At 49.1% G+C, this 23,028-nt stretch overlaps 1 protein-coding gene and 1 long non-coding RNA gene across 8 annotated transcripts in view; one reads left to right on the plus strand and one right to left on the minus strand.

Moving 5' to 3' along the window:
• SNX29 (sorting nexin 29) overlaps positions 1-23,028 on the minus strand; it is a 499,225-nt gene that overhangs the window by 347,907 nt on the left and 128,290 nt on the right. The window contains exon 14 of one of the 7 annotated variants that reach the window (XM_045048371.1): positions 20,140-20,342. The exons of the other annotated variants lie outside the window; for them this stretch is intronic. Within the exon in view, the coding sequence (XP_044904306.1) occupies positions 20,327-20,342 (16 nt within the window). The 3' untranslated portion in view covers positions 20,140-20,326. Of the gene's footprint in view, positions 1-20,139; positions 20,343-23,028 lie in introns of those variants that run through there. 7 annotated transcript variants of the gene reach the window in all.
• LOC109495281 lies at positions 12,474-18,863 on the plus strand. The gene is made up of 3 exons (XR_002739004.2): positions 12,474-12,809; positions 13,617-13,701; positions 14,951-18,863. It is a non-coding gene; the product is annotated as an uncharacterized LOC109495281 (long non-coding RNA).

Genomic DNA, 23,028 nt, shown 5'->3' on the forward strand with positions numbered 1-23,028 from the left:
CCTTTGCCCTCCGGGAAGGCTTCCTCCTCCGTGCTGGCACACACCCTCCCCTTAACGCCTGAGAACACTCCCAGCACGGCTTCTCCGCTGTTCTCTCCCACTAGGCTAGATGCCCTTCCAACACCTATTCAGCTCTGTATCCCAAGTACTCTGCGCAGCGCCTGGCACACAGTAGGCGCTCAGTAAACATTTATTTCATGAACGAATTAACGTGTGTGTTTCACTGAACCTCCTAAACACATTTTTAACCTTGAGCCGTATCTATACTGCCACTACTCTTATTAAAAATAGCTGCTATCCGCTCGACATTTACCGCGTTAACTGTGGTGATAAGCACTTTACGCACTTCTCCTACTCTTCTTCCAACAACCCTCCAGTTCACAGGGGGAAACAGGCCCCACGCAGGGGAGGCAGCGAGCCCAAAGTCATATGGCTCGGGTGAGGCAGTCAGCTGACCCTAGGCAGTCGGCCTCAAAGACCCCCCACTCTTAACCATTACTGGGCCAGGCCTGCACACGCATGAGTCATAGCCTTTGGCACCTGTGCTAGGATTCTCTTAACGGTTTTAAGTCAACCCACATTTTAACATCACCTTGTCCTAAGCAAGAGAATCTGCAACGTCACACGTTTGGTGGGTTACGTTTTCTAAAAACCCAATATAATTACAGAAATAAAAAATATTCATTTGTACAACTAGAGAAGCCCTCCTAGTTCCCCAACTGGAGACCGCGGCCAGTGCCACAGCGCCCCCTCCGGCCGACCTGAGCACAGTCTAACTGGCAGTCTCTCAGGCGTAGAATTTGATTCTGGGGACACTCACTGAATCTAACCTGGACCGGCGGGGCACTGCACTGGGCACGTGGGGGCCAGGGAGAAGGGATACACACGTGAACAGGATACAACTTCGGGGGGCAGTTCATGTTTCTGTTCACAGCAAGAACAGGACCTCCATAGATCTTCCTCCCACCCTATGCTCACCTGAGAGCTGACCCTACCTCACCTCCACAGACAGATAATTCAGAGCTGGCTAATCAGGCCTTCACCCTCCCCCAGTAACAGGGACTGACTCAGGGATGGGCACACATTTGGCCGGAGTATAAGCCAATGAGAGTCAAGCCTAAGATTTCTGTTTGACTACAAAGAGCTAAAGCTCTAGCCTGCCTGTTGGATATAAAAGTAAGAACATGGGAAGTCTGGGGCCCACAGAGAGAGGGGAACAGAGGTGGACTCTGGATCCAGCCATGCCTGAAGACAAAATCTACCTGGTTCATGCAAGCCCACGAATCCCCTTTCTGCTCTAGCCAATGTGCATTAGATTTCCTGACACCGTCGAGAGCCCTAAATGACACAGAACCCCTCCAGAAGTGCTCAGGGCGTCCAAGTCTCTTTTTATCATTTGAATGATAAAAACAGGCCTATGAAAGCAGGCCTATAAAAGACGGTGAGCTGAGTAAGCACTCAGAAACTACAGCATGGGCAGTTTTTACTACCTTCGTCACTTTCCCCTTTCCTTAGGCGTACGCGAGCTGAGCAGAAACAGAAGACAGGCAAGTGACCTTTTCATGCCACTCAATTGCCGAAGGGCTCGACAGGCCACACACATGCCACCGAACAGCTAGAAAGGGCGGTGCAACAAGGAAAAAGGTGTTTGTGGAGATGAGCATCACTCGAGCTACTCTACCCTTCAGGAAGATTACCTAGAGAAACCACGTTGGCAGGGCCGACTAAATGACAATGACTCGAAAGCCAAAACACAGGCCGACACGGTTATAGTCCCTTCCCTGTAAAACCATACACGCAAAAAGTTAACCTCTCCCTGGAAGCTGTGATCAACGTTCCTCAAAAGCCTCAACAGGACAGATTCTGGATTCATTCCACAGTGGCTGTGCAAATCCATGAACAGCCGTGGGAGCAGGCAGTCAAGAAAGCATGAAGAAACACATTCCGTACAAATCTCACTGCCCAAGGAAGAAAATTCCATGATTAAAAACAAGCCAAATGCTCAGACTGCTCCCACAGCTTTTCCCATGCCAGCCCATTTTCAAGTGAGAAGTTGAAAAAAGACACAGATCATCATCCAGAAAGGAACACAGCCGTAAACAGTAGTGAATCTTCTCAAAGTCGGGACACGGGGCCAGAAGGGCAAATGTACTGGCTCAACTTCTGAAAGCGTGCAACCTACACAGCCCAGGGTGCCCAGGCACATCTTATAAATCTGTTAACGCAACTCTTCACTACCATACAGGTTTTCTGAAGCTGGCCAAACTAGGATCCTGTCAAACCACAAGTCGCCATTAACTGGAAATTCTACTTCCCAGACTCCTCACAGTGGCCTCCATCATGGGACTCCTGGTAGTGTCGTCAGCCTAATTCCGTAGCTCACTCCCCTCCACATGGTCTATTCTGGTCCCATGGGCCTTTTTTACTTTCCTCGAATACTTCCCATGCATTATTACCTCAGGACCTTTGCATATGTCCATCCCTCTAAGTCAAATCGCCTGCCCCCAGATCTTGGGATAACTGGTTCCTTTTCTTCCTTCCAACCACCAAGAGGATTTCCTTAAGTAGGAAAGTGGTGGCCTTTTATCGGAGAATACTATGAAAAATTACATGCCACCAAACTGGACAACCTGGAAGAAATGGACCAATTCCTAGACACCCACCCACTTCCAAAATGCAAGCAGGAAGAAATAGAAAACTTGAACAGACCCATAACCAGTGAAGAAATTGAATCCGTTATCAAAAATCTCCCAACAAATAAGAGTCCTGGACCAGATGGCTTCCCAGGGGAACTCTACCAGACATTTAAAGCAGAGTTAATACCTACCTTTCTCAAGCTGTTCCAAAAAATAAAAACAGAAGGAAAGCTTCCAGACTCATTCTATGAAGCCAACATTACCTTGATTCCCAAACCAGACAGAGGGCCCACAAAAAAAGGAGAATTATAGGCCAATATCCCTGACGAACATGGATGCAAAACTTCTCAACAAGATGCTAGCAAATCAAATTCCACAGCATATCAGAAGAATTATTCACCACGATCAAGTGGGATTCATTCCTGGGCTGCAGGGCTGGTTCGATATTCACAAATCAATGTGATATATCACATTAATAAAAGAAAGGATAAGAACCATATGATCCTGTCAATGGATGCAGAAAAAACACTTGACAAAACACAGGATCCTTTCTTAAGAAAAACATTCAAGAAAGTCGGGATAGAAGGAACATACCTAAACATCATAAAAGCCATATATGAAAAGCCCACAGCTAATATCATCCTCAATGGGGAAACACCGAGAGCTTTCCCCTCTGAGATCAGGAACACGACAGGGATGTTCACTCTCACTGCTGTTGTTTAACTAACGTAGTGTTGGAAGTGCTAGCATCAGCAATCAGACAACAAAAGGAATAAAAGGTATCAAAATTGGCAAAGAACTTAAACTTTCACTTTTTGCAGACGACAGGATACTCTAAGTGGAAAACCGGAAAGACTCTACTAAGACGCTGCTAGAACCGATACATGAATTCAGCAAAGTCAAGGGGTACAAAATCAGTCCACAGAAATCAGTTGCATTTCTGTACACCAATAATGAAACAAAAAGAACAAAGAGAAATCAAGAAATTGATCCCATATACAAGTGCACTAAGAACCATAAAATACCTAGGAATAAACCTAACCAAGATGTAAAAGATCTATATTCTGAAAACTATAGAAAGCTTATGAAGGAAACTGAAGAAGACACAGAGAAATGGAAACACAGGGTCACCCGGGGGGCTCTGTCGGTTAAGCACCCAACTTCGGCTCAGGTCATGATCTTGCGGTCCGTGAGTTTGAGCGCCACATCAGACTCTGTGCTGACAGCTTAGAGCCTGGAGCCTGCTTCGGATTCTGTGTCTCCCTCTCTCCCAGCCCCTCCCCCACTCAAGCATCTCTCTCAAAAACAAATACACATTTAAAAAAAATATAACAACATTCCATGTTCACGGATTGAAAGAAAAATATTGTTAAAATATTGTCATACTACCCAAAGCAATCTACACAAACCACATGGAGATACCTCCTCACACCGGTCAGAGTTGTTAAAATGAACAACTCAGGAAACAACAGATGCTGGCAAGGATGTGGAGAAACAGGAACCCTCTTGCACTGTTGGTGGGAATGCAAACTGGTGCAGCTGCTCTGGAAAACAGTGTGGAGGTTCCTCAAAACATTAAAAATAGAACCACCCTACAACCCAGCAATAGCACTACTAGGAATTTATCCAAAGGATACAGGAGGGCTGACTCATAGGGGCACTTGTACCCCAATGTTTACAGCAGTGCTTTCAACAATAGCCAAATTATGGAAAGAGCCTAAATGCCCATCCGTTGATGAATGGATACTACTTAGCAATGAAAAAGAATGAAATCATGCCATTTGCAGCAACGTGCATGGAACTGGAAGGTATTATGCCGAGTGAAATAAGTCAGTCAGAGAAAAATATCACCTTTTCACTCATATGTGGAACTTGAGACACTTAACAGAAGACCATGGGGGACGGGAGGAGGAAAAAAATAGTTACAAACAGAGAGGGAGGGAGGAAAACATAAGAGACTCTTAAATATAGAGAACAAATGGAGGGTTCATGGGTGAGGGGCAGCGGAGAGGGGAAATGGGTGATGGGCATTGAGGAGGGCACTTGTTGGGCTGAGCGCTGGGTGTTGAATGTAAGCGATGAACCACAGGAATCTACCCCCCAAACCAAGAGCACACTGTATACACTGTATGTTAGCCAATTCGGCAATAAATTATACTAAAAAACAAACAAAACAAAGAGGTGGCTTCTCCCCAGATGTCCCAACAGCTTCGTCTCAACCATCTTTTATTGTCTTCTCGATACTTACACTATCCAAAATCTTACTTTTCCTATCATTCTTATTTCCCCTCTCCTCCCCATCCCAACCCGCTGCATCAACTCTGAACACATCTCTGCCTCATCCACACCTACCTGCCCTCCTGCTCCAGGGAACAGTACCTCCATCCACCAAGCTTGAAACAATCTGTATGAACCTATCGTCTATTTCCTCCCACATCCAAGTTCTAAGGCAGGGAAGAGTCTCCAGACCTGGTGAAGCATAAACTTTAGCTTTAGGAAATCTATGTCCTCCTGAAACCCTACCCCAGACTAACACCCACTCTCAGGCAAGAAGCTTCTCCTCTCCTGGTCTCCCGCTGCTACCAGCCCCCTCCAACCCAGTCTCCATGCTGCTCTCAATGAAAAACTTCTCTGATCTTGGGAACTTTTCAGTTCAGCCTCCTCCAGGGACCCTCCACAGCCTATAACACAACGAGCGAACCAGAAAGCACAGCACAGCAGACTTTCCATGACCTGGCCTCTGCCCAGGCTCCCAGACACACACCTTGTCCACGTGCCAACCCAGTCATCATCCCCCTAGATGCACCCTCGAGGTTCCTTCCACATGGAGGCCAGTCCCGGACCCTCTCAGCAGAGTGAGCCGATTCACTTGGGGGCTCCCATCAGCCATTTCAATCTCTCAGAACCACCAAGTTAGTTGTACAATCAACATGTTTGTCTGTCTCCCTGGGACCCCAAGGACAAGGATTTGGTCCTTGTCTCCCGTTGGTATCACTGTCCAGCACAATGACCTGCATAGGGCAGGCATTTATTATGTGTTTGCATGTGGTGAACACTTACGACCCATCTCCTATGGGACGGTCCACAGGCCAAGCACTGGGAACCAAAATCAACAAGACAAATAAGGTTCCAATGCTCATGGAGCTTTCAGTCCAGTTGAGGGTTCTCCAACTACGGCCAGCAGGCCAAACCCATCATGCAGCTTGTTTTGTTACTACTCTAATAGCTGTAGTAAGAGGGCATGTACCTACCGCAAGTTTTACTAGAACACGGACATGCTCCTTCATTTAATCTTTGTGACTGCTTTCTTGCTAGGACAGCAGACTCTACTGGCCACAGCAGAGACCATCTAGCCTTCTAAGCTGAAAGTATTTACTTTCTGGCCCTTTACGGGAAAGGTCTGCTAACCCCTGGTCTATTTAGCAGAGCCAGGATGCCCTCGACAAGACCAACCAGCCAACCAAGCAAACGAGGATTTCAGGGGTCCAAGTGCTTAAAAAAAAAAAAAAAAAACTAAGTCAGGTCCTTGGATAGAATGAGTAGGAAGGTACACAGGTGAGGTTCACCCACCCCCTGCCTGAGGTGGTACCATCACACGGAGCCTGGGTATCCACCGAGATCTGGGGAAAAGAGTATTCCAGGAGAGCAACAAGCAAGTGCAAAGCCAGATAACTGCATCGAGCCCGGCATTTCAGTCATGGCTCAGCAGAAAACAGAACACAAGGGGGAAACCACGGGGTTTAATCAAGAAACTCTTTACATGGGCAAAGTGAAGAGAAACCAACAAGGGACGGCGACTGACTCAGGAGCTGGTGATGGGAGGAAGCCACCCAGCCCACACTTCTCCAGGCCTGAAGGTCAGAGGGAGGCAGCAGTTACCAGAACCCAGCAGGACACAGGCCGACACCTAAGATCCTGTGATCTCCAAGACAGGAACATGGCCACCACCAACATGAGGCCTGGCAGGGAGGGGGCCAGAGGACTAAATGCTCGCCCCTTCCCTGCCTTCCTCGGGCCACCGCCTCCCATCCACCAAGCAGACCAAACCCTCCCTGCAAGGTGTGGGGAAAAGGAGCCCAGTGATGGAGTCCATCAAGGTGCATTTCCCGGGGTACAAAACGAGGTAGAGAAGGGAGGATGTTACATTCAGAGGAGAAGACGTCATCTCTATGGCATCACCTTACCCACATGAAGGTGAAAATGTGGCTCCACAGGCCATTGGTGGAGACAATGTCTCCAACATCACAGGATGTCGAGAGGTACCAGAGAGACATATTCTTCGGGAGGTCGAAGGGTTAGGCTAACGAAAGATCAACTTTTTCCTACTGCTCTGTCAAAAAGGCCATCGGGTGTGTACCCTGCTCGGCTGGAACGTGTCCACCTTCCTGAGAGGGACCGGGAAAGCAGAGGACAGTTTGCCTTTCTCCAAATCACATGCACGTTAGCTGTTCTCTGTGCGAGCTCAGAGACAAAAGCATTCACCTCTCTGCCACGTGGGACCCACAAGGGAAAGGCCACCATCTTCCTTTCCCCACAGTGATGTTCTGGAAAGAATAAACGGGGAGTGGCACAGCACTCGGATCACCAAGTCATCCTCTACGTGCTCAACAAAGAGTAGCTGTTAGTAAACCTGCAGTGTTTTGCTTCAAATCCCCACGTAATTTTCCCACCTTTTTCCTTAGGATACAATCCACGACTCACTCTTTGAAAATGTGTACGTCTGTAATGTGTCAATATGCCCAAGTATATATACCTCCAACTCGTATTCCCAAACATTTTCATCCACCCCCCAAAGAAACTCTGTATCCATTAGCGGTCATTCCCAACGGCCCCCCAACCCCCTCCCCAACAACCAGCCGTCTACTTTCTGTCTCCACCAATTTGCCTATTCTTGATATTATCTTTAAATGGAATTGTAATAGCTCTAAGTTATCATTAAATGCTTCGAGACATCTTGCTGGCTAGGACCCTTCAAAGTCAGTGGGCCAAGCAGGCCACATGAACCCTCTGCTTGTGTATCTCAGGAGGAAGACACAGAGGCTGAAATAGGCTGTGAATCCAAACCAGGTGAAAGCCAAGCATACTCCACCCAGACAAGTTTCTTCATGTTAAGACTGGACACTTGTCCCTACCATGGCCACCTGCAGGGTGAACACAGTGAGGAAGGGACATGAGGCGGTCCTTGGGGGCTGGTGGGACGGTCAACTCGACCAACGCCTTGGCCTAAAGACCAGGCCTGCTCATCGTGACCACCTCGGTGCTCCTCCCAGCTCTGGTCAAGCTCATCATCCCCACGCGGCCTTAGAACCGTTTGTCAGAGATGTTTGGCTAGCCTGCCCTTTCTGGAAAGGACCTGTCTCAGGGTTCAAAGAGACAGGAAAGATAAAGAACAGATTTTCCCTAAAGAACCAACTCTGATCAGAAGTGGATACCTGGGGGTGGGATTACGAGGAATCTGGGGTTCATCCGCGACTCCAAAGATTGAGGACTCAGGTCTGTCACGAGCGAGGGATGTGGGAGTAGTTGCAGACTCCGTGTACTTTCATCCCCCGGAGATGCGCATCAGGGGCAAGGAGGCCAGTGCCCGCGAGGAGTGAGCTCACCAGTCCGTGCAGACTTCCATCCTCCTCCCGCCGGTGAGGTCATCTCCTCTAACACTCCGCCGTGTCTCCAAAGAGATACAGTCTCCGGTTTGGCGAAAATTCGCCATCTTTGGGGATGTACGTTTCCTGAGAAACCTCGGAAGCCACAGCCCGGCACGTGAAGTGGCTGGGGGGTCTCCAGGCCCTCTTGCATCTGCCCCACGCCGGGCCCTCAGATCGCCGGCCATTCGCTCTCGCCTCCTTTCCGAGAGGCGGCCAAACCCACCGTGAGCTGAGCCACCGTCTCTGGACAGGCGGGGAACACAGCCAGCTGCCCCATAATGCTCTGCAGGCTCCGCCAGGAACTGGGGTGTAGGCAGGACCGGGCCTTAACCTCGCAGGGGGTCGCCACACACTTGTAGACACGACAACCACCCTTGGGAGCCGAAGAGGCCTTCCGTTGGACCAGTGTCCCTGGCAGAGGCCACCCGCGGCTTCATTCGTCGTAGTCGCTGAGACAGGGCACAAGAAGGGCTCTCCACAGACACCCACGCATGAGTCTCCCTGCCGGGAGGACGGACAGGACCCAGCAGGTGCTGCCAACACGCCCTCCACCCACTCCCCGGGAAGAAGGGAACGACTCAACTGCACAAGCACAGAGGACTTGTTTTCAGGGGAGAGTCAGTGTCAACAACTCACTGGGGAAGTAGGTCAAAGTTCACGATCTTGTGGCCGAGAACCACGCACTGAGCACAAGGCTAAGGGCTCCATTTCTTTTCATCCCCATACTCGGCCTTACGAAGGAAGGAGCAGGCTCCGAGGGGCCCAAGGTCACACGGCAGGAAGTGAAGGAAGGGGACTCCACACAGGTCAGTCGGACTCTCGAGCACACGTCACATCGTGCCCGTGGGCACGGGTCCCTTCCTCGTAGCGGTGTCACCACGAGGGCAGGGGAGGCCACCGGGCTCACGATCGCTCAGTGCCTTCATGATGGTGTGGCCACTCCAGAAGGGCAACCAAAGTCCCGGGTCCACGTCGCTCTCAGCGCTCAACCAGCTCAGTCCACCCTTTCATTTTCCACCAAAGCACAGAGCCAATGTCTACGCCAAGGCCACCGGAGAGGTCTGGTGTCCTCCACCCTGCCACCAACCCCTCCCCTGTACCTGTTAAGGACAGTCCTTGGCTCACCTCGTTCTTCTGCTCCCAAGAAGATAAACACTCAGGAGCTCTTGGTGTCAGCGGTTCCCAGAGGCTTGCTAAATCCTACGTGTTCTGAATTCACCGACTTAACACGATACTTTTCTCTCCACAGAATGTACAGAATATTCCAAGCACTCGCAGACACATAATTATACTGTCCCAACCTTTCTCACCAAAGTCCCTTCCTCCCGGACGGAGTTTTCTCCCCTGATCGGCACTGTTACAGCAGGCACCAGAGCGGCCTGCGGGGGAGGGAGTGGTCAGACAGCAGCAAGAGGACAGGGGCATCCAGAGGGCTGTCATAGGTGAAAGGACAGGGGGATGGGGAGCAGGATGAAAGAAGACAAGCCTCAGTCGAACTTCATTCATTCACTCCTCAAATATTCAAGGTGCCCAGCATCTGCTGCGTGAGGTGTGGGGTTCAGGTCGGAAGAGTCAGAGCCGAGACAAAGAGCCAGGACCCTCCTTCTCATGGGAGTCTGAGTCCCGCAGCAGACAGACCATCATCAGAGAGGCCCCACATACGTAATTAGAAGCTCACAGTCGGGGCTATGAACAAAAGCCTGCCAGAATCTACACAAGCACAGCCTGTTCCATCCTGAGGGTCTTGGCGGGGAGGGCACGGCTGCCCCAGCAAAGCCCCTCAGGTCTGGAGGTTTCCAACTCCAAAAGCCCACGTTTTTTCTCCTTCTCTGGGCGATTACAGGAAGGAGGCCGCCAAACTCCCCCCTGAAATACATCTTCTTCCAGCGTTTTCCGAATTCTTTAGAGGAAGAGCAAAAGAGAGAGCCAAACTTCCAATTACTTAAGTGTCAAAACCTGCAAAAATAAAGTAGGACTCCGCATCTAATTGTTCTTAATGCTTTAATAGAACGTTCCCCAATAAAACACCGCCTAGCAGTTTAACCTCCGAAGCGAGAGGAAACCGTCTCCATAACTCAGACTCGAAGAAGGCAAAAGAAAAGAACTGGAACGCATCAGACAAATTGCCGCCTGTTTTTCTTCAATTTACAGCCCCGCGATCGGTCTTCCTGTCAACATGTCTTGCTATATAAAACTTTCCGGGAAAACTGCATTCTCAAGTTCTCCGTGAAGATTCAGGGAAAAGCAATACGGGGGACGGTCGCCAGAAAGAAGCTTTAAGCCTGCGTCACACGTAGCAGGAGAGTGGCCGAGGGGTTGAGAGGGGCAGCCAGACAGAAGCTTCAGAACCAGGCGCTACCTTGGGACTACGAAAATGCAGGAGGCGACCCCCTTTCAACCATCGTTATCCTGGACTGCAACCAGCCAGGGCTGGGACAAAAACAAATCACAACGTTGCAAGAGACCCACTGTGACTCTCACACGGTGCTAAAACCACCCTGATGACCGTGAAGAGGGATGTCAAGGGCACCTGACAACAGAGTCGGGAGGCAGACACAGGTTCGAACCCCAGCCCTGCCTCTGCGTAGGTGTGTGAGTTTGGCCTCCCTCCTGTAAACGGAGAAGCACAGGACCCGACTCACTGGCTGCTGTGAGGAATAGCTGAGCTGATAGACCAAACAATCCCTGGGGCACAGAAAACACTTCGGAAAAGGGGGGGGGGGGGAAGTAGTTAAAAAACACGTTTCAGCTCCGGTTAATGGACAGCATCTGTTCAGGGAGCTGTGGCCACGTTCGTTCATCTCCAGGCCGGACACAGTCAGCAGTTACAGCGGCCCTTGTGCGGCACAGAAAGAGCCCGGGGAAGGCCCTGCTGGCCGCTGCTCTGGAGGTAATGGCTCGCCCCACCTTCTGCAGGAGCAACTTGAGGTCCTCAGAAGGGAGGCACCTGGGGCTTGCAGCACACAACCTGCAGGCTCCCCCAACAGTCCTCCTGTGAAGCCCGGGGCGCAACCCGTCAGGCCGCACGGTCTGCTCTCCGGATACTGGGAGGCCAAACCTTGAAATGACCACCCGTCGGGGTCCTGACTTCCCAATCTGTAACCCGGTTTCCCAGCCCGAATGTGGGAGGGGAGGATTCGAAATCTCATTTGGGACCTCCTCTTAATGGGAGAGAGTTACAGAAACCAACGATGCTACTCTGCGTGCCCTACAGAGTATTATTCTGTAAATAATCACTATGATATGTTATAAGGTAATTATGTTTATAATATATAAAATTATATTGATATAAAAACAGTATTATGTAAATAGTAACTACAATATATTGCCAGATAAATATATTTATAATATATAAAATAATACACTATTATGTAAATAATAATTAGCATGGCTTTTTCTGAGGGCCTGACCTACCTGTGCCAACATTATGAGTACCAAAAAAAAAAAAAAAAGACAAAGGGAAGGCCAACTCCCTTTATGAGTCCTCCCTACAAGAGGTGAGTGCTCCTGGCTCCCAGGCCACACAGTGCAAAGGCGCTGTGCTCAATAATCGTCCACTCTTGTAACAAGCGCTGGCTGAACGGCTCAAGTGCCAGGCACTGGGGGAACAGAACAGCCAAGCGGGCCTGGGCCGAGCCCCAGGTGGCAGACATCCGTGAGTGGAAGGAGGTCTACATCAAACAAGAACACTAAGAAATGTCCAAGGACAGGCAGTGTGAAGAAGTTTAAAACCAGGAGGGAGTTTGACCTGAGCCATGGCAAATTCTTACTAGACACGTCACCAAAGGCCCGAAAACAAAAGCAAAAATGAACGATTGCGACTTCGTCAAAATAAAACGCTTCTGCACAGGGAACAATCAACAAAACCAAAAGGCAGACTCGAGCATGGGAGAAGACATTTTCAAAAGACCTATCTGATAAAGGGTTAGTATCCAAAATCTACAAATAATTTACCAAGCTCAACACCCAAAAAACAAACAACCCAGTTAAGAAATGGGCAGAAGACATCAACAGACACTTTTGCAAAGACGACATCCAGATGGCTAATAGACACATGATAAGATGCTCAACGTCACTCACCATCAGGAAATACAAATCAAAACCATGATTAGATACCACCTCACACCTGTCAGAATGGCTAAAATTAACACAAGAAACAACAGGTGTTGGTGAGGCTATGAAGAAAGGGGAACCTCTTGCACGGCTGGGAGGAATGCAAACTGGCAAAGAGTGTGGAGGTTCTTCAAAAAAAAACTGAAAATAGAACTACCCTATAATCCAGCAACTACGCCATCAGGTATTTGCCTAACGGATACAAAAATACAGAGTTGCACCCCGGTGTTTACAGCAGCGTGAACAATAGCCAAACTACGCACCGGGCCACCATGTCCATCAACTGACGAAGGGATAAAGAAGATGCGGGATGTATACATTCACAGACTATACAGGGGAATATCACTCAGCCATCGAAAAGAATGAAATCTTGCCCTCTGCAATGACGGAGCTAGAGTATACGATGTGAAGCAAAGTAAGTCTGTCAGACAAAGATAAATACCGCATGATTTCACTCTTACCTTGAACTTAAGAAACAAAACACGTGGACATACGGGAGGGCGTAGGAAACAAACCAGGAGAGACTTCAAGATGGAGAACAAAGGGAGTTGAAGGATGGGGGTGCGTGGGGATGGGCTAGAAGGGGGAGGAGCTCTAAGGAGGCCTTTGTGGTGAGGAGCACTGGGGTGTTGCGTGTAAATAATGAATCAATCAGTTCTACTCCTGAAACCAATATTACCCTTACATTAACTGTAGTTTAAATAAAATTTTGAAAAAAAAAAAAAAAACAATAAGAAAGCATAAGACCAGGAGAGAGGGAGAGAAGAGGTTAGGAAAGGGAGATACGCCTGCTTAGACGAGGCTGCCCTCTCTTCAGAAACCAGGAAGAGCAACGGCCGTGCCAAGACCTAGGGGGGGCAACGTTCCAGGCAGAAGAAACAGCAAAGACAGCAAAGACAGCAAAGACAGTAGGCAGGCTCAGGCCAGATCGTGCAGGGTTTGCAGGCCACAGTAAGGAGGCAAGGTTTTTTTTCCTGAGTGGACAGAGTTTGAATCAGGAGAATGGCGTGAGCAGATTTACACTTGTGAAAGTAAAATCAGAATAGATTCAACGAAGTCACTGTAAGAATTTGAGACAACCAGTATCTTTGAATTTAGAAACTAGAGGATACCAAGAGATCGCTGGTATTTGTATTAAATGCGACTAATAGCGCTGCATATGGTTATGTTTCTCCCTCCGAGTCCTTATCTGTTAGAGATTTATATATAACCCGTTTTACAGGTGACGTGGTATCTAGAATTTAAAGTACTCCAGCACAACCCCAAGCAGTCAATGAGGAGGAACAGCAAGACAAGAGTGACAGCATGTGAGTAACTGCTGGGCACCTGGGTGGTAGGTTTGACTCTTCTAAGTATTTGAAAAATGCCTCCATAAAAAAGTTAAGAAACATGAGCAAGCAGATATCCCAAGTTTCACCGTACAGCCTTGTGGCAGAGAAAGGCAGAGCCCTCTTGGCTTGGTTCAGGTCCTCTGAAAGCCAAGGCCACGTCCTGATGAGCAGCCCACCCGGGCAGAAAATCCCCGCCACATCTCCCCCCACCACCCCAACCCTGGCCACAACCGCAGTGCATCCCTCTGCAAAAAAAAAACAAAAACAAAAAAAAACAAAAACAAAAAAAACCACATCTCTTGACCAGTTGAACAATTTCCAACTCAGATAAAAGAGTCAAAACAGAGGAGCCTCAACATGCACAAAGGAGCCCAAATCACAAGCTGTGACCGCCCTGGTGACCCAGGGGCAACCTCCTCCTTGTGGGCTTAGGGCCTGCTGACGTGACGACCACCGTCATCACAAAGGGGTGCAGGACCGCACACCCGACTTCGGGATGTGATCACGGGGCAGTGATGAACTCGGCAGCCGGGGCCTCACGCCGTCACGGGCCCAGGGCTGTAACGTTTCCATGCTGCCTCACTCTCCCAAAGACCAGGCACTAGGAAGGGTGCTCAGGCAGGAAATGCACATCGCAGAGAAAACACTGGGGCAGCAATGACCCAGGTGGGAGATGGTCTTCTGCCTGGAGGAGCTCCTCAAGTCCTTCATCTACGGCTTGTTCAGCCTCCCCTCACCCCCAGGAAATGGTGTCCGCTGGGCAGACAGACCCTAATCCAGTGCGGGGCAAGCAGCACCACACCCCTCGGTGCTGACCCACCATGGTCTCACCCACCGTGTCTTCACTCTGGAAACGCCAGCCCTACCTAGACGTGGCCATGGCCACCTCTTGCCCGAATGGCTCCAGTCTACACTCAGACCTCTAAGACCGGCCTTGTCCCATCCAGTCCTCCACAGGGCCTAGGACAGGGAACGACGCACAAAACAGACCTGATCAATTACTCTCCTTCTTAAGGGCCTTGGCCAGTTCCCCACCATTCACAGAACCAGGGCCAAACTCCTCACTGGGACCTTGGGAATCTGTCTCCGGTTCGCTCTTCCAGAACCTTCCGTAGTCATTCCCCAAACACACACTGGACTCTAACAGTCCGCGCTGTGGCCATCCCAAGCTACCTGCAGCTTTCTTCAACCTAACAGCCGTGTCTGTGCCTCTCTCCCCTTACAGCGACTCTTCTCCCTGCCCAGCATGCCATTCTGTGAGCTTCTGGAACACAGAGACCACGTCTGTCACACTTGGATCCCTGGAATCTAGACACCACAAAACAAGCTAAGATGGTGATCAAGATGATGGGAGAATACAGATTCCTTTGCCAAAGACACCCTGCCACGTTTCTTTATCCCATCATCTCCTTCAATCCTTGCCATCATGTGTGAAAATGCTCTAGATTATCACCCTTTTATAGACTTTTAAAAATTGAGGCTCACAGAGGTAAAGTGACTTTACCCAAGGTCACACAGCTAGTGCAATAAGCCGGGGCTTAGTACAAAGATTTGAGCCAAGGTCTGACTCAAAAGCCATTCTGCTCAGCACCTTGGGGGCAAGTGAATATACCACTGACCCCAAAAAGCAACCTCACCATTGTATGTAACAAAAGTGACCTTTTCCAACGCAGGAGGCCTACACGCAAGGCACTGAGCACAGACCACAATCTGCCCTCCAAAATATCAACTCTTCCCTTCCACAGTCTGTCTGGGGTGACGAGGTACCCTACTAAAAACAAGTATTTTTCACCATCCCTAACAGAAACAGTTCAGGCCACTTAAATATAAGAAACTTTTCTGAGCGGTGGGTGACCTCCTTAAAACAAGTCAGAACGGTTTTGTTTTTTTCCCCCTTCCCCTGCTTCATCCTTCCTGCTGCACAGAATGCAGATATAACGGCTAGGGATCCAGCAGCCTTCTTAGACCATGACAGGACCTTAGAAAGGTAAGCCAAACTCAGCAGAGCAATATAAAGGAAACTGATACCCACTTGCTCTTTCAAGAAATTTCTGGGCTCTATCACGTGCCAGGCTTTGTGCAGGCCCCTAAGAAAGATCAGTCAACAAAGGAGAACAAGGTCCCTGCCCTCACGAGGCTTGCAACTTATGGAAAAAAAAGGAGCCAGACTGCACATTGTAACAGACCTAGGGGGAATAAAAACCAAGTAAGGGGGACTGAGAAGACAGGGAAGGAGAGGGATCCCACTGGGAAATTTGACAGACAAATGTTTTTAGTCCATGAAGAGAAAAACACGATCCAAAAAGACGCCCTTAACTTAGCGCTCGGTGAAGCCCCCTGGGTTCACCGTCGAGTGGAGAAGAGGTGTAGAGGCCACGTGTGGTTTCAGCCCCACGAGGCAGCAACAACAAGGCGCAACCGGACTGAAAGGCCAACCTCTTTCCACTCTAGGTAATCATTTACAACGTGCCTTTTCAGCATGGTTCTCGATGGAGTTTTATTAAAGCTCAGGAGGTGGTGTTCCAGGACCCCCGCCCTCCAACTGCGCGGCCCTGCTCTCCGTGAGGCTGCATTTGGAGCACTGGAGACAGACCATGTTGGAAGAAACAGTTCTCCCGCTTGAAAGGTTTCTGCGAGGGTCGTTGGGCCACAGGAGGCATGTGGTGGGAGGGGAGCGTCTCACGCGTCTGTACGTTGTGCTGGGACCCAGCACGAACTCAGTTGACTGAGCAAATAAGCTCCGCCACCTTCCACAAGCCCTCGACTTGACGGTTGTCGCTCTTTAAACCGCATTCCTGCCGCTGCCAAGAATATCTCCCCTCTGCTGAGCTTCCTGTTGTTCCCCTCCCCGGCTCCAAAATAACAAGGCGCTGCTTGGCAGTGATGTCACTGTCACTGTCACCGCCTGCAGGGCATCCACATGCCAGCTATATTTAAGACCCAGGCTTCACGCGCGGGGACATGGAAATTGCCACCTCGTGAACCATACCGGAAAGGCAAGGCTTGAAAATTTCTCTACGGGTAACCAGGTTACAAACTCTGCCTCTCCCCAGGCAAACAGGCCAGGGTGTTCAACTGAGCACCGGGCTCCAGCTTCTGGGGCCAGCCAGGTCCGACTGGGGCCTTTCAACCACTTCCCTCGAGTAGCACAGACGCTGACACTCGCTCGGGGGAGCCGCTCTCTCTTCCGATTGTTCTCCCTTCCCCGGCTCTGCTTCGGTTTCCCCTCAAAACCCTTCTGTTATTTTTATTGACTCCTCCAGACTTCTCTACTGACTTCTCATCAGAAAATGCAGCAAATGGAACGTTAATGAATGGTAAACGCGTTCCCCTCCTCCGTGGATAATCATCATGACCTTTTAATCAGAGTTCTATCACAGTTACTGGTTTGGGTGATTTTTTTTTTATCTCCCGCTCCTGTGCTCTGATGGGGAAAGTGATGGGCTGCAACAATGTTTCAGACACAACCTTCTCCCCGTTCCCTTGGCAGCTGCGGATTTTTTCTGCATCTTGATGAACCGCCCAAATCCATGTTTGGTGCACATTTTGCGGGGAACATCTGGCACCGACCGCTAATGGCGCTAACGCCTAGCCGTTCGACGTGGGCACGTGCTGCAAAATGCAGCTGTTCGTGCAAATATACCTTGCTGCTTCCTCCCCCTAAAAATTTTAGTTCATCAACAAAACCGGAGTCTTTGATTGGGTTCTAGAAGCTTTAGAGAAAATAAACAAGCACATGGCTTTCTCCCTTGTACGTGATTCTGCTCTAACAGATGCCACGATGCTCCAGTTCCTCTCTTCTGGTCCCCAATTTTCATACAGAAAAAGTGTCTAGGAAACTCACATGGGTCATGGCATTGTGAAAGGAGGGTGAAAGAACCTTTAGGACCGTCCACCTCGCACGGTGTTTGAGAAGGTTGTCTCATCATTTTTGGTTCAGGTGTTAACACGTTTGGCTTCTTCATTTTTCTGTCTGGGGAAAGGATGATCCCCATGTCTCTACTTCCTAAAGAAAAACCAGCTGGAAAATCATCCGTGCCAAATACACCTTCAACTTCTGCACTCTGAGAAGCAGGAGCTGAGAGGAGAAGGTTGTCAAACCGGCTGAAGCTCTCTGGGTGGATCCTCCTGCCTCACCCTGGAGCCAGAGCAACCCAGGACTTGGGCCATTAACACATTCCTATCCTTTGCCCGGTGATCCTTTTCCTGCCCATACACACAGAGGAAAGAAGGTGACAGAGGCGAAAACAAGTGAGACACGAGGCTATAATCTCAGAAAAGCAGAAGCAGCCGAACACTGGCCCACGTGGAAACTATTTGGTCAGATATGGCGGCCTCCTTTACAGCCTTCACAAAGGACAAACAGGCAGGCCCTCCACCTATCACCAAGGGGCTATCAGGTGACACCTCTTTCCCGGGAAGGACTTTGGCCCTATGGAGCAAGGGCCTTTACAGATACCTTCTAACATCGAAACTCAGCTTCTAGAAGTCTAGATTAAGGACTTTAAAGAGCTTCACCAAAAAATACGTTAGTAGAAATCCTACTCCTACAGTGGAGGGGGGTGGTGTGGGTGTTGGAAAAGAGTGGAGAGAAATGGTTAAGGAAATAGTGTGAGAAACAAGGCCAAAGCCAAACAGACTTCCACACGGCCTCTGAAAGGGATGCCCACAGAAGTGAACAGCGTGAGGACACCTGCATGATGGGATGCTAATTGCTTTTCAAAGCAGACCAACTTGCAGATTCAGAATGATCTGAATTATGTAAAATGAATACATACATAAGATGAATTGGGATAAAGGGCCTCGTCAGTAATAAATAAAAGACATGAACGGTAATTGCGTCCAGAGGATTTTCTTCTTTAAACCTCTCTTAGTCTCAGACTTAAGGACTACAATTTGTACATTTTTATATTCTTGGGGGAGGGGGAGATCTCTAAACATAATCTGAAGTCTACAGAGAAGCACAAGAAAATGTTATTAAAAAATGCACGCACACACTGATGGTGGTAGAACCAGGTACAAATCGTACTGAAATGGACTAAGTGGGGAGAACATCGTTAGGTTGGTGTCGGGAGATTTGGGATGCTCTCTTCCATTTCCGCATATGGTACTTTTACAATTTAAAGGTGATTTAAAAAGAAAAAAAAAGCATGGAAGCCAGAGCTTTCTCAAGAACTCTCCAGCTGCCTAGTCACGGCAGAATCCTGCCCTGACATCCCACCTGCATGCATCTGAACATGAAAGCATCCAATTCCACATCAAAGGAGCAAATCAAGCCGCAGGATGCTGGGCTCATGCTAAAAGCTCAAATGCAGATCCTTCAAAACCCACCAAAAGCAAACCTACATGGTATTCTCATCATTAGCTTAAAAATAAAAGCAAAAGCAAAAATGGCAAATGGGAAAGGTAAATCATTCTTGTAGCGGATCAAAGTATTCTCATTTTCAAACTGCAAACAAGAGGTGCCTGGGTGGCTCAGTCGGTTGAGCATCCGACTTCGGCTCAGGTCATGGTATCACGGTTCGTGAGTTCGAGCCCCGCATGCGGCTCTGGGCTGACAGCTGAGAGCCTGGAGCCTGCTTCGGATTCTGTCTCTCCTTCTGTCTCCCCCTGCCCCTCCCCAACCCCTGCTCTGTCTCTCTCTCTCTCTCACTCTCTGTCTCAAAATTAAATAAACATTTAAAAAAAAAAAAACCTGCAAACAAAACTAACTCCCGCTTTGGCACTGAAAGAAACAAAAAAAAACAATCACAAGAGCCTTGAGCTTTCTACAAGCCCAGGTGGTTTCAGAGAACTACCCCTTTCACATCCCTACTGCTTAGAGTGTGGGTCAGGAACCCAAGGCATCAACAGCACCAGGAGCTTGTGAGAGACACCTGCTGACAGGCCCCACCCAGCCACGATCGCCATGGGCACTGGTGGAGACATTCGGGTTTGAAGAAGGCTGCTCTAAACCTCTACCACCACCAGCCACCTTGGCTACACCCTGGAATTACTTACTGGGGCAGGGTGGGTTTTGCTGCCAGTGATTTGGACGTAATTGGTCTGGAGGGGCAGCGTGGACAGGTTTTTCCTAGGGGACGGGGGGGGGGGGGGGGGACGACTCTGGGAGGGTTGGGTAGACACAGTTTTCAAAGCTCCCCTGGTGAATGTAATATACAGCCAAGTCTAAGCGAGGCATTTAGCACTTCAACCCCAAGAATTCTTTATTAGAAAGTTAGTTACATCTGAGCAACATCAGGCTAGATTAACTCCAGACAATGACTCTTTGCAAGCTTGGACGGAGGCATAATTTACTTCCACGAAAACACTAACGACCATGGCTGGCTTCTCCTAAGTACTTACTCAGGGTACTCACTGCGCTTAGCCCTCTTCATTCATTAGCTCTTGAATAGTATCTGTAAGAGTGAGAAGATTATCCCAGTTTTCTACATGAGAAGCATTAGGGGTACAATTACCACCCGAAATCACACAATACAAGTGGCCAAAGTATTTGCATGACCTTCAGACGGAGTTTCTCACTCACCTTACCCTACTCTTGACCTTGAGAAGGAGGGCTCCAATGCAAGACTTGCCCCAGACCATTACACTACGCTTCCCGCTAAGAAGGGCCAAGTCTACTGGAATACAAGCAAAAATGTCAGCCAAAAGGTTAAAATCTTTACATACATACATATACATACATACACACATATATATGAAGGTATCTATATATCTGCCCCTCCATTGTCACACCTACAGGTTACAGCCAGCTGCATCTGGTCTCTGACTCCATCCTTCACTGAATTTCGGAAGCATTAAACTTCAGGAAACCGGCTCCCCCTGACCATCTTGTCTCCAGCCCCGACGTGTGCGTCTTCTACTCCTCCCTGCTCCACCCCATGCACTTAACTCTCCTTGGCTGCTCCGGGGTAAGTCATAAAGGACTGTCAGCCGCTGACAAGGGCTTGTGGAGAATGACGAAGAGCACACCTTATTCAGCTAATGCGACTCAGCCAAGTATAAGAACCAGCGACCTTGGGGAAAGCAAGCTTCGTGTTCAAGGGGAAGTGAGGGACAAGAGCACCAGAGTAGGCTGGCACACACAGCGGGGGCTCCACAGAGAATTCAGTGTGGTCATGGTCTAGTTCTTGGCTAAAGACTCTCAAGGACTCAAGCAAGTGAAAATGGACCAGAAGGCTCCTCAACACCCAGTTCTGATGGCACATTTGCAAATGGCATTGGAATGCCTCCTAGAGGTGTGGACGTTGGTGCTTCTAAAGCCCCCCTGGTGACTATGGTGGGCAGGTGGGCGGGGGGGGTGCAGAGACACCGGCAGTCCTGGTGGCCAAGGCAGCCCCACATCCAGAGCAACCTACATCCCATTGTCCTTTCAACTGTCCTAGGACCCTTCACATGGGTGCAACGTTCATCTACAGTCTGAGTCTACAATTCATTTCACATACACACAACATACTAGTTTTTACCCAAGAATCCACCCACGTACACTCTGCTCTGTCATTTTCTGTTCTTATCAAGAATGCCTGGTGATCTTCTTACTGTACTGCCTTTAAAACCAAATCCATGCGTTGTAAGTAGGTGCAAGCACTCAACCGCATCATGTTCTCCATCAAAGCCATGCCCGGCCAATAATATATTGAAATCTACCTTTTATTACATGTTACTTTCCTCAGCCTTCTCCTTCATAGTAGTTAGGGAGTTATACTCAATTTTAAATAATTAGCTCCCATCCATAGGTTATTGTAACTGTGCATTTCAATGCAGTAAAGGGGACCTTATTAAAAATTTTTTCCCAAATATTTATTTTAAAAAAAGAATAGAGATTCTTCTAGAGCCTGAGAACCCCAAGTCCACAAGATTCGGTGACTGCTGACGAGGTCAAATTATCACTGGACATTAAGATCCAACCAAGGAAAGACAGAAAAGAGGAAGTAGGACCTGCGTGTGACCTTCTCAACGCTGACTATTGGACTCTTGGGATTAAAAACATCACCAGTGTGGGTAGGGCGGCACCTATATGATGAGCACTGGGTGTTGTATGTAAGTGATGAATCACTGAATTCTACTCCCAAAATGACTATCGCACTGTATGCTAACTAGAATTAAAATAAAGACTTGCTAAGACAAAACAAAACCATCAATGCCTTCAGATGGACGTTGAAGACACATTGTGTCCTTTTCCACAAAAAGCATATTCATCTCATTTTTCTAATTTAACAATGAGAAAAAGGCAGACAGACTTAGGGCAGAAACAGATTTAAAGCCTTCATAGAAAGCCAATCAAAGTCTCCCAAGGGACAGCGAGTGGAATGACAGGATCGAGGCTCCCAAGATCCTCATCCAGCCTTCCCTTACAGATGGTGTAGTACAGTTCTGGCCACCAACAGGACACTGTCACAGCAGGCAACTACTCGGCAGCCCCACAGAGACCAATAAAGGGACGCTGGGCACACAGGGCGGCAAAAATCACACCGGGAGGAGCTGAAGGTCAAGTGAAGGCCAGTGAGAGGACAAAGGCTCTGAGGTACTCACTGCAGGGAGAAGCTGGGATAAGGCAAGAACCCGCAAGCTCTTGTTCTAGCCTCGGCATCTGTAGCCACCCATGGCCAATGCGCCAGCTAAGAAGAAATCAGGGACCACGTAGGGAGCGTTTACAAGGAGCCTGGAGCTCTGCTCAGGGCTTGAGGAGCAAAAAAGCTCATGTCCTCGTCCCCACCAACTTAGGCCAAAGTGCAACAGACAGGATTTATCTGCCCGTCGCCGCATGGCAGTCAATCATGGCCTTCTGCTCGCTGCTGCCCACAACAGGCCCAGTGCAGTCGAAGATGTTCTACCTGGACATCAGGACAGAGTCTCTGCTCTTCAGATCCTGCACGAGGCTTGGCGTTAGCAGAGGCCCTCTTTACTGCTACGTGCCAAGGCCCTGCCCAAGAACACTAACAGAGAGGACACAGGGCCAAGGGCAGAGCAAGGACCTCCCGAGAGAACCTGGGTCCTGAAGAGAGGGACCGGTCACATCAACATAAAATTGCCCTGTTGATCCAAGCTAGTTTGGTTCGGGTTCCTACAGCCAAAAGCTTAGTGACATTGGTTAAGATTATCATGCATCAGTTCACAGACAGGGAAAGGGAGACGTGAGGATGTGCGAGGTGGCCCAGCCAGGGGAAGGGTCGCTGCGCTGCTTCCCCAGCCAAGGGTCAGACACAGCCCTGGCACGCCAGCCATCACTACGACACATCACACAGTGTCCTGCTTTTCGTCCTCCCACGGGAGGCAGGGAGAGGACCCAGGCACACCCACCAC

The sequence above is a fragment of the Felis catus genome, chromosome E3 (assembly GCF_018350175.1).
Source record: "Felis catus isolate Fca126 chromosome E3, F.catus_Fca126_mat1.0, whole genome shotgun sequence".
In the NCBI taxonomy this organism is placed as follows: Eukaryota; Metazoa; Chordata; class Mammalia; order Carnivora; family Felidae; genus Felis; species Felis catus.